We start from the raw sequence: 12403 nt of genomic DNA, 5'->3' as shown, positions 1-12403 counted from the left end.
AGAGAGAGAGAGAGTGAGAGAGAGGACACGCGGAACGTATGGTGTGCATCATCAGATGCCTGTGGGTGACACAACATAACATGCAATGTATGGACCAAAACATAGAAATAATCTCTCTCATTGTTTAAGCTTCAGTGTTTTTTGGAAACTTCAGTATAAAGAGTATACTCTTTATACTGAAGATAAAGAGTATGATACAAAAGTGTAATTAATGTTGACCAATATCTACCTCCATATGGACATAAAGACTTTCCTGGACATTTAGTAAATTATGTAAATTGAATATTATTCTGGTACATGAAAGCAAGCAAAGCATTTATTTATATAAAAAACGTTGAGCTAACATGTCATTATACAGGTTTATCAAATAAAATATACACAAAATATAATGCATGTTTAAGGAACACTTGTATTTAATATTTAATTATATACGTAAAATTCTGAGCTAACAGGTTTATCGGATAAAATATAAATAAAATAATAGTTTACAATGTATGTTATGAAAACATATTTAATACTTAATTAGGCCCTATGTAAAAGTCGCAGCTAACAGGTTTATCATATATCGATAAAATAGTCAGTAATGCATGTTTAATGTAAAACACATCTTTAATAATTAATTATGTTCTATGTAAACTTTTGAGGTAGCAGGTTTATCTGACAAAATATACATACATTATTGTGTTTAATGAAAAACGAATATTTAGCCTAATTATGTCCTTTAAATGTGCTATTCTGAGGTTTATCAAATAGGATATAAATAAAATAATACTTTACAATGTATGTTTAAAGAAAACATGCATTTAACATTTATGTAAAATTCTGAGCTAACAGGCTTTATCAGATCAAATATACGTTAAATAATAGTTTACAATGCATGTTTAATGTATTAATATTTAATTATGTCCATGTTTTCATTTATAATTGTAGAGTTACTATCTATAATAACCAAAGTAAAAGAAATCATAAAATATTGATCCCCTGGTGTCAGCTTCATTCTCATATCGTAAAATTTTATATTTTATTTTTAAACCTTCCACTAATGAGTAATCAATATTTTGTGACTAAATGTCAACATGTACTTCTGCTAAGAAAATCTCAAATAAAATAAAAATAAAACACAGGAAAATGTAAAATCAGAATAAGCAATTATATGCTAAGTTTAAGAAGCTTGCAAGAACCAGAATAAGATCAATAAAGTGCTGTAACCACAGTTAGTATTAATCAAAAACGTGGTTGACTAATATTGTTTTTTCAGTGCTTAGTTCTTAAAAATGTATATTCACGCTTCCCCGGTCTTATGTGCTTGGTTACATCATTGCCATACATGACGAAACATATTTTCATTAACTCTAATAAAACCTCCCCATCCACCCAGGGTTTTCAACCATCTTGAATGTGTTCTGTGTCCCCAGGGTGATAAAGTTTTCAGAACGCATCATGTTGAGGAGTTCTCTTCTCTCGCCCACAGATTTTCACTTGATTAAACACAGCATCCTATTGTGCTGCATATTCAGGACATCCCAGCCCCAGGCTACTCCATGGTCCATTTATTCCTCATGAACCAGAATGAGACAACCTGCATAAAACATGACATTTAGACCCAAAATTCCATCTCTGCCTTGCTCATTCCAAGTCTTGTTTTTAAAAGCCATCTTCAAAAGAGGTATGCAAACATGCACAACATTAAGCCAAAGGATAATGCAATAGTTTAATCTATAGTGTCAAAGTAAGGTTTGGAGCATATAGGCGGAGCGTGTGTGGCCACGGGGAGTTGGGGACAAATGCAACTAAATTGGACAAAAATGCCCCTGCACAAGCAAATTAAATCTATTATGTCTGTTGCTAACAAAGTGAATATGAAGTGTCCATTGCGGCATTAAATTAAGATCTGCTCATGTTGCACCGTATTTCGTTTTAGGCGTTTTTACATTGTTGCACATTTTAACCAATCACACACAATTCTGTTGAGCTTAGTAATAAATTGACCAATTCAGATGAGTCATCGCTGAAACTCGTCACTTTTGTTGAGTGCGTGCGCGTTCAAGACTCTTGTGAATTCTCTCATCATAAACAACAAATCGCATATGTAGCGATGATGTAGATAATAGTTAAATTGTAATCACATTGAATACAATTAATTCCCATTAATCATGTTTTATAGCTCACATGACACCCATGTCTGATTCTTGCCTAAAAAGAAGAGTTAATGATGTTTATTTGGCTGCTTTTGGCCTTACCCTGGAGTGGGTTCACCCTCCGCCTATGGTTAGGAGCCTGAAATATTATAGTTGCCTTCTGAAATTGTGCAATACATCATAAAAGAGAAAGAGTATTAATATATAATATGATAGTATAAATACTAAAATGCTGACTGTGTTGTAAGGGAAATTTTGATGATCATTCAGACTAAAATGAACCTATTTATCAGTCAAAGTGCATCAGTTCTGAAAACTGACTTCGGTTTTCTTTTGTTTAAACAGGTTTGATCATTTGGATGTATATCTTTTATTTTTTAGCAAAGGGCCTTTGATGATATCTAAACAGAGGGTTAAACTGTTCTAAATATTCATGAATGATGAATAAATGTTGCCAAAATAAATGCATTATAAAAAAAAAAACATTTGATATTATTCAGCATACTTTTCTCTGATTCTTTTGAATTCAGCAATGAAGGTTTCTAAGGGAAATGGCTGTAGTGTGTGTGTGTGTGTGTGTGTGTGGCACAGACTGAGAGCATGTCTGCTGTAGTGTTCAGGGAATGTGTCCTGTCCCTGTCTGCTTCAGAATGTCCCTCCAGTATGTTGCCGACCTCCAACATTCTTCAGTTTTCTCTTTCAGACACTGCTATTGGTAAAAGGTGCCCTTTTGTGCTGATAACAAGCCTTGCGCATCCAATTAAAAATCTTAACCTTCACCTTTAGCAGATGAGTGGAAACATTCGTCCAGACTCGTTATTAGCTGCTGTACACTCGCCCCGTCATGTCCACTGAGAAATGACTGTCTAGCTCCACCCTGCGTCAATGATGCTATATTGCAATATGTAAGTTTCTGTGCTGGTACACTCACTCAGAGAACCAGTTATTTTAACCGAAATGAAGCGTTTTTGAACGCCGTGTCACTTGAGACGCGAGCGCAACGGTCAAACATATAACGTGTGTTTAAAAAAAAAAGTTGAAAATCAGCGCAATGTATGTAAAGTCTTCTTTTATATACATTTGAATAGTTAAAGTGAACTTTGCCAAAATCTATATGGCTACCCCGGTGCCAAATTATTACAAACCGGGCGCTTGGGAAAATACATTTTCACTTTTTTAAAACATTATTATACAGTATACAGTACACATTATCCATCATAAAGATGTGAAAGCTGTGTCTGCCAATGTAGGCTACATGTGGATTCAAAGTACATTAATATTTATATTAATATAAGAAAAGCCTTTATGATGATATAAGTGCTGCTTGTAATGCTATTCTAATGATTTTCTGCAATTATTAAATAATTTTGAACACTAACTGAATATTATTAGTTCTGCAACCTCTGCAAAATGCCAACCAACAGATATGGCCCGTAGGTGGATTACATCTGCCTTTCATCTGCCGTTCATTCATCTACTATTTATCTCTCTCCCCCTGTGTTAGCAAAAGAGGTTAGTTATGTAAATCTCCAGCGCTGCATCTGATAATGGCAGCACTACCCTTCTTTCTGCCACCCCCATAGAAAATCCTCCAAACATCCAGCATGCTGGGTTCATGTTTGTCAAAATAGCAGGTATGTTTCTGAGAAGAAGCTAATTTTGTTGTCTCTTTTCCAAAAACACTCACAGGTCATTTGCATTAATACAAAAGACAAAGGTGTGTAATGCTATTTTTGATCTTGTTTAAAGCAAGCATTTGCCACACATTACACAAATCCAGATATTAACCCTCACGTTGTGTTCCAGTCATTTTGACCCAGAGAACTTCCCCCCAATTTTAATTTTAATTTTTTGTACTTTTTAAAGGTTATTTTTCCCCACCTTGTTAGACTTGTGGCGTTTTCCGTCAATGACAAAATGACAGGCCTACAAAATAATTGCTTGTAAATCTCTTATTATGCTATATTATCACCAGATACTGGATTGAATGTTCTCAAACTGAGGTCCACAATTAGGCTGATGATCGATCAATCCCAAAAAGAAATACAAAACCTCTGCTAACTGAAAGAAACAAGTCGACAAAAGAAAGTCTAAATTCCAGATTTGCTGGTGATAAAGCATAATGAGAGATATACATTTTTTTTTAATTTTCACACCAAATAAGGTAAAGGATTCTCAGCACAGCACAAGGGTTAAATTAATTCTTTATTAAATCTACAGAATTACTCATCCATTGCAAAGTGAGTCCATGGCACACAATTTGGAAACATGGAAGTAGGAACGTTGTCATAAAATTGATCTGCAACTCCGAAGGTCTCACAATGATATAAAATGTCACTTCTCACGTCTCAAAACTCTCTGTCATCTTACAAAAGGAATGTACCAATATTGATGCGACAACCACGAAAGCTCTGCTTACAAGCAGTACGACAAAGCACAATAGGGTAGAACCTAGCACATATTAACAGCCAGAATGTTGTTGTTCAAAAACAATAAGCGTCGTGTCCCTCTTTAAGTTTCACAGAGATACAAAGCGATTGATAACGCGTTTCGATTTGATTTGAAAATTCAGGGTAGGAAAGAGTAAAGAGGAAAGCAGGCTGATTTGATGTGCTCGTATTCTTCCCCATCGAAGCGCTCCGACCCTGACTTAGGAGTGGCGGCAAAATAACTTGCCACTAGTGCGTTAAATGGAGGTCATTTTACACAATAGCTGGTAGTGCTTCAGTTCACTTCGCATAACATCTCTGCCATATATCCACATTCCTTCGAGGTAAATGTCAAATCCCCAGTCATTGCAGCATATGTCGTTTTACGACTGTTTAGCTTAGCTTCTGTAAGCCTAACCTCAGTAAAAATGTACAGACCAAACAATGTACTGTGCTTCCTATACAATCCTACCTGGCTGTAGTGACCAGGCTTGGCAAAAAGTGCATTTCCATGTGCGGTTGACTGTCAATGCTTTAGGTGAAATGATACTATGACACTCACTGGGTATAAATGTGACCCTGCAGCTAAATTGTAGGAACAACATGAACGCGAGGGCTTCGTCTCAAGCACAGTTCACCAGCAGGTTTTTGAGTTCTGTAAACACTGATAATGTACTATAGTGATGGTACATTGAAGTCTAGGCATAGGGAAAGTGAGAGTAAAGGTTGGTATACTAGAGGAAGAGACTTGTGTTCTCAACACTCTTTCTTTCCCTTTGCACTCATCTCATACTGTTAACACAATGGAAATCATTGACCCTTTTCTCCTCACAGCTCTCTCTCAGCGCCCAGGGGTGAAGATGTAGTCCAGTGCCTGTCTCTCGGCTGCGGCCACGTTTGGATGCCACAGGTCCACCATGAATACCACTCTCGGGCCATCTTCTGGAGAACCTGAGCACACAGATATGGAAAACCTGATGGAAGGGGTAAATACTAACACTGGGTTATGAGGATGGCACACTTGGCATTGCTTGAGGATCTTGCTGCATGTCTGTCTCTCAGACAAGAGCCCGTTTTTTGAGAGAATCATATAGTCAAAAAGAATATAAAGGAAAGCCTGTCTGAAAAACCCCTTATTGAGATGGTTTGGGTGTGTTTAACGCAATTTTCTCTTTTAGTATATTGAATGAATGAATGAGGCATCTATAAAGAGCTTTCACTATGTATTGCTGCACACCCGAAGTGCTTTACAATCATATGAGGGCATCTCTCTTCAACCACCACCAGTGTGCAGCATCCACCTGGATGATGTGACAGCATCCACTGCACTCACCACACACCAGCTACAGGTGAAGAGGAGAGAGAGCGATAGAGCCAATTCAGTGATTGACAAGGGCCAGTGGAGGGGATCCGGCCAGGACACAGGGGTTAAACCCCTACTCTTTACGAGAAGTGCCATGGGATTTTTAATGACCACAGAGAGTCAGGATCTCAGTTTAATCATCCGAAAAATGCTGCTTTTTGACAGTATAGTGTCCCTGTCACTATACTGTGGCGTTAGGACCCACACAGACCCTGCTGGTCTCACTAACGCCTCTTCCAGCAGCAACCTAGTTTCCCAGGAGGTCTCCATCCAGGTACTGACCAAGCTCAACCCTGCTTAGCTTGAGTAGGCAACCAGTCTTGGGGTGCAGGGTGATATGGCTTTGTCATATTCCAAATTCAGTAACATTAGAATGAAAATTATGTAAACTCCTCTTAATTACATAGGGGCTCCTTACAACTGATTAAATGCAGATGCATTGGAGCTCCCATTCTCCAGCTTCATTAGTTTATCATTTGTCTTAAACAGTTATGTCTAATAATTGAAAGCTATGTACTATAAACGGTTTCAATCTGCGCACGCGCCTGGCCCTAAGTTAACTTCCGGTCTGTTGTGTATATCTGTCTGGCTGCGGTGCCGTCTACAAACGCAGTTAAAGTTAAGGTGATGAGTAGACTGAAGTTGGGCTCAGGTGGTTGTGATGTGGGATGTGTTTTCCATACATTTATTTATTTTGGGAGACTCGCCACGATTTTAAGACTAAACGATTTTCCAAAAGCCTTCGTTGAATAAACATGAGCACATACTGCACGTTTAATAATAATAATACATTACATTTATATGTACTGTCGGCATTCAGAAAATATGAATTTTAAAGAAGTTTTTGAATATCTAATGAGCATTAATGGCAGGAACATTGCAAACTGCATCAGCTGTTGGACCTTCTAGTGAGCACGGCCTGTATAAAAATGCAAGTAGTCAAGTAGAGTGGGTGCTGACAGGTGCGTTCTGTTGTTATTAGATACTCACAAACGAACAATTAGAACTCCTTAATTTCAAACTATGCTTCACATTAGCTGGTTTTTATTTGAGAAATATCCCAGTGTGCACAAATTTAGCAGTTTACTGTTGGTTACAGTGTTTAATTGCTTTTATGTTCAATATTAAAATGTTTAAATCTTTATATCTTAAATTAAACAGTGTGATATCATATATAGATTTATATCAACCACACTGCTTTTGAAACAATATATTGGGCATCAAAAATCCACTAAATATCTATTGCACACTTAGTTTTCTACTTAATACTGAATAGATGCCTTATGCACTACAATTTATTATATATTCTCTACACATTATTTCTGGTTCTCACCATCATGGAACGCAGTGTGAAGAAAAGAGTCATCGAACAGCAGACAGCTTCCCTCAGACCAGCACTGCGGCTCTCCACCAACTACCAACTCACAACCAGAGGGCACCTTCAATCCTGTACACACACACACACACACACACACACACACACACACACACACACACACACACACACACACACACACACACACACACACAGAGAAAATGGCTTATACACCTTAATCAGCCACACAGATTGCTATATACTGTATATTGCTGCACTCACATATAATGCTTACATTACCAGTCAAACATTTGTATACGTTTGACTGAATTTATGTTTATCATGATTTCAAAAACCTTTGATGCAAATATAAACTGTGCCTACAAATGAAATTCACATTTACAAAACTAAACCATTCTTAAAAAAAAAAAAATTTGCATCCATGTATTTATAATACATGTGAACTCATTCAATACTGTTTAAAAAGCATCCCAGGATGCACCTGAAGTTGCTCGAGTGGTATGCAAATTAGAAAAGCTCAAATATAGGATGACAACAATTGATTTAAATACACTACCATTCAAAAGTTTGGGTTTTAATTTAATTGTATTTTTTTTTTCTATGACTTAAAATACACTAAAATCAAAATACTGTGCAATTTATTGCATTTCAAAAGGACTGTTTTTTTTGTTGTTGTTTTTTTGTCAGCCATTACTTCAGTTTTCAGTGTCACATGATCCTTCACAAATCATTGTAATATGCTGACTTGCTGCTCAAGAAAAAAATAATATTATTATGAATGTTGATTATTATGAAAACAATTATGCTAAATATTTTTGTGGAAACATTATAAAATTTGTAGGATTCTCTGATCAATAGATATTTCAAAAGAACAAAATTTGTTTCAAATTTAATTTTATGTAATATTATAAATGTCTTTACTGTCATTTCCAAAAAAAAAAAAAGAAGGCATCCTTGATGAATAATTTGTTTGTTTGTTTTAAAAAAAAAAAATTATACTCTTCTAAAAAATTAAAGATCTCTTGCACTGATCTGATCTGACTTTACTTTGATTCTAAAATGTGAAAAAAACTTGTTTTAATAAGTAGCTGTGCCCAAACTTTCGCCTGGTATTGTACATATATTCACATCCTTTGTCCTCTTACCAAGGTGGCAGCGCAGGCGTACGTTGGTTGGCCCGTAATGCTCAGTGATCATGGCTCCAGGACTGAGCACAGAGAAGCAGGCGTTTCCAAACACATTATTCGCAATAAAGGTACGGAGCTGTCCGAGCACCCTCCAGGCACGTGGACAGCGCCTAGCATTCAGCACCATCGGAGTACCCTGGTTCACCAGATAGAAGGTCCACCACTGGCCACGAGGTGTGCTGTTGGCCTTCCAGCCTAGTGGAAGTGAAGAGCCAGTCCGACTGGTTGGCAGCCGGTACACGCTCTCAAACTCAGCCAGGAGTGCCAGAAAACTTCTCTCCAGGAGCTCCACATCATGCTTCTGCGCCTCCCGTGAGAAGAAAGGAGCAGAGGAAAGGTCCGGCAGGAAGAAGACCTCAGGTTTTTGGATGGATGGGCGGTTGGAGAGCAGATATCGGCCTTGCTCACGTACACCTTTGTGCACACGGCCCATGCCAGCCCAGGTGTAGCGCTTGGCATACTCCTGCAGGCTATGGTAGAGCCGCTGGTTCAGGCCCTCACCGGGTTTGGCACAACGGAAGCACTCAGACGACTGACAGTAGGCAAAGCCGTTAAGTTCTTCCTCGCCGACTCCGCTTCCTCCAACCCTGCCGACCTGATGGAGTTTCAACGAGCCTCTGCGAGCCAAAAGGTCTGAGGCGAGAACTCCACCAGGAACCGCCCTGACACGTGGCTCGGGGCTGAAACCGCCACGGAGCGAAGGTGCGGAATGTTCACATCCAACACGGTAGCAGTACCAGATAAACAGAAGGGCAAGACAAAGAGTAGTGCCTAGAGCACTGGACTCACATTCTCGCACCGACTGCATGCCACCTGCCACCCATTCCCTTATTCGCTCTAAAGACCACTCCATCCCAGCATACGAACATACATACACACTCTATCCCAAACGCACACACTCAAACATACATGCAGATATGATTTAGAGATTCTTATTTGTTGGCTTGTGCATAGGAAGGCTTGATTTGGTGTTTAACTGAAGTGATACAGCCTTTGCCAGTCATCAAGGAGCTTTTTGTGCGGTCTAATTTGATCACGTGCGGATTGCTTTGGTTAATGCAAGCGTGCATTTAATTTCCTTTTCAATGCATTTGGAAATGTTGACAGTGTGCCACCGTGAGATAATACAGCTGCTTCTTGCCTCCTGATCCAGACCAACAGGGACACAGTGCATCCGAGGGCACCTGAGAGAGAGAAAAAAGCAGATATAGAGACATGTCATGATAAAGTGCAGCAGATTATCACTATGTCGACATTGCCGTCGAGGCAAACTGCATCACACCTGCCTTGATGGCCCGGTTGGACCACATGATCATTGCTATATACCACCCACACACATTTGGCTTCTTCTCCCCCTCCCCACACTCACGCACAGACTGAAGAGCAGCTTGATAGAGACCGCAGCACACACGGGTATGGCATTCGAAATTCAGTCTTTGCAACACCTCCACCCTGCACTTTTTAAAATCATGAGTCATGAGAGAATTCCAAGCATAGTGCAATTAAAGCATGCAGACAGTCAACACAAACCTGCATCAGGAGCCTAACTGCCTGACATAAAGACAAGAGAGAATTGTTGCATTACTGTTGCATTAGGATACCTCAGATGGAATGCAACCCGACAGGCTAGTAGAGATGAAAGAATAAAACAAACCTAAAATTTTAATGCAACATCTTACGACGGCTGTCAACACAGACAGATTGAGAGAGACAGCAGGGGAACGCGTACAAGAATACAGCACAAAGAAAAACAAACCCCAGCCACCTAATGCAACATTTAAATTATTTGATTAAGCATGCAAAGACTGTAACGAGTCAATGCGCAAATTGACAAACATTCAGTTGCATATTTACCGAGAGCTTCGCGACACTTCTTGTCTGTCAGATTCGCAGCGACTGTTCTTCCGCCCGGCGCTGCCAGTTATTCTGCCTCTACGCTTCCCTCTCAGACACCTCCCTGATGCTGTGTTTCATTGCAGTTTCTAGTACTGCCCTTATGTCCGTAAAGCGCTGTCAGGCGACGTCCATAATGCAGAGGACAATCAGGCAGAAAACAACATGACAGACGCCCGACGTCTCATCATTGAAATCTGGGCGTTTATATAACAAAGACGCATAACTGATTGACTGACTGGCTACTAAAACCATAACAAATGCTTCATTCTAATATTAATATCGATAGGCCTACGGCTCCTTTTTAACACATTATAATAATGGTAATAACAAGAATATTTAATGTTGTTATTTTTGTAAAATTTGATATTAGCTATTAAAACTTACGTGCAGGTTGTAAACCGCATAAGGGGGTGTCACGGGCAGTAGTGGGGGTTGATGTCGAATAATCCCAGTGAATCGAATCGTTATCCGTTCACCAAAAAGATTCACTTAATGACAAATTCAAAGTTAACATTTCAATAAAGGAGCGTGTACTACAATTACGAGCCATTCTATAAGGTGACATTTCAGCACTTGACAAACGGACAGCGACTCATAAGTAGCACTTAAAGCACAGCTACGCGTGCGATTGCTTTAAGTGCATTTTTTGAAAACGTAGCCTACGTGAAACAATAACGAACGATCGTAAAATTACTTGTAGAAAACGCTAAGGGCCGGGTTTCCCGATTGATCTTAGAGCTTTAATTCATAGCTGGTTTTCGTGCACTTCAGCAAGTCACTGACATATTTATTTTTCCCCAGTCTTCGAAGCATTTCCTACATTACTTCTTTTATTTTTTTTTTTATTGTTTATTGTTTTATTGTTATTTTTTTTCGGTCATTTGATTTGATTGTGTATTTCTATTTTTCTGCGCTTTTTAATTATTTCATTTATGAATTAATAATAGCAGTTAAAGGTTAACAATAGAGAGTTTATTATTCTTAACATATATACACCATATGAGTGTCAGCAGAATGAGAATGAATATTTGCATAGACTTGCTTTTATAAATTCTTTTATTCATTATAATCATTCCATGAGTGTATATGTGGTTGGTGACATGAATGCTGATCTTTCAGACAGAAGCTCAGCGTTTGCTAAACATATGTTACAGTTCTGTGAAGACAATAACCTTATATTATCCAGCCAATTGTTGTTACCTGCAGATATCTATTCTTACATAAGTGAAGCCTGGCATACAACATCATGGCTTGATCATTGTATTAGCACTGCAGATGCCCATGCTTGTTTGCGATCAATGAAAATCTTGTATGAAACGTCCATGTCTGATCATGTCCCGTTTGTTATGTTGCTTGATGTTGACAGTCTTCCTGAAATGACCAATGTGGGTAATAGTGCTTGTAAAGCTAAACTGGATTGGGCCAAGCTCTCAAATGAGGATGTTTTGTTATATTGTAGGAAAACAGATGTTCTTCTGAGTAGTGTATATTTGCCAAAAAGTGCAATTATGTGCTCTAATGTAAATTGTAATGACAATGCTCATTGTGAAGCTTTATGTGCAATGTATGATTCTATTGTGGATGCTATGTATGAGGCAAGTAGATCATACTTTACTTGCTCTGATAAGGCACATAACATCAAGCCAGGTTGGAATAAGTTTGTGGCTGCACATAGGGCGGAAGCCAAGGAGGCATTTAAAGCTTGGGTTCTGGCTGGTAGACCCAGACAGGGGCCTGTCCTGGACCTCAAAAAGATTACTAATGCTAGGTATAAATATGCAGTTCGTTATGTTAGCAAATACGAGCAAGTCATGAGACTGAAACAAGTTTTGAGGCTGAAAAGCTACTTTGTAATAATACCACTGACTTTTGGAGGTAGGTAAGAGCTCTAAACAAGGTTAATACTCTGCTACCATGCACTATAGAGGGAGTTTCTGGAGTCGATAATATAACGGAGTTGTGGAGGCAACATTACTCTGCTTTATTTAATTGCGTCAATAGTGATCCTTATAAAGTGGGCAATATTGCCAAAAGAGACATATTGGGAATCACAA

General features: G+C 38.6%; 1 protein-coding gene across 3 annotated transcripts; it reads right to left on the bottom strand.

Annotated features, from left to right (window-relative positions):
• Positions 1–4330: 4330 nt before the first annotated feature.
• LOC132097553 (aspartate beta-hydroxylase domain-containing protein 2-like) lies at positions 4331–10815 on the bottom strand. 3 transcript variants are annotated; one of them, XM_059503343.1, is made up of 4 exons: positions 10734–10815; positions 8412–9637; positions 7264–7377; positions 4331–5518 (listed from the first exon to the last, which is right to left on the bottom strand). In XM_059503343.1, exons 2-4 carry the CDS (start codon positions 9304–9306, stop codon positions 5409–5411), a joined length of 1119 nt encoding a protein of 372 aa, XP_059359326.1. In that variant the 5' UTR covers positions 9307–9637; positions 10734–10815; the 3' UTR covers positions 4331–5408. The 3 variants fall into 3 exon arrangements, with proteins under 3 accessions (XP_059359326.1, XP_059359324.1, XP_059359325.1); XM_059503341.1 differs by lacking the exon at positions 10734–10815 and adding an exon at positions 10308–10559; XM_059503342.1 differs by lacking the exon at positions 10734–10815 and having other exon boundaries at positions 8412–10559.
• Positions 10816–12403: the final 1588 nt, after the last annotated feature.

This window comes from Carassius carassius, chromosome 21, assembly GCF_963082965.1.
Source record: "Carassius carassius chromosome 21, fCarCar2.1, whole genome shotgun sequence".
Taxonomy (NCBI): Eukaryota; Metazoa; Chordata; class Actinopteri; order Cypriniformes; family Cyprinidae; genus Carassius; species Carassius carassius.
Note: the sequence above shows the minus strand (reverse complement) of the source record. Positions and strands in the feature narration are given on the sequence as shown.

What these genes read in the sequence shown, in the direction of transcription:
- LOC132097553 (XM_059503343.1), bottom strand. Translation starts at nt 9,306, where the DNA reads ATGGAGTGGTCTTTAGAGCGAATAAGGGAATGGGTGGCAGGTGGCATG. An exon ending in ACGCCTGCGCTGCCACCTTG is followed by an intron (nt 7,378 to 8,411) that starts GTAAGAGGACAA and finishes GTGTGTGTACAG; the next exon opens with GATTGAAGGTGCCCTCTGGT. An exon ending in TCACACTGCGTTCCATGATG is followed by an intron (nt 5,519 to 7,263) that starts GTGAGAACCAGA and finishes CTGTGTGCTCAG; the next exon opens with GTTCTCCAGAAGATGGCCCG.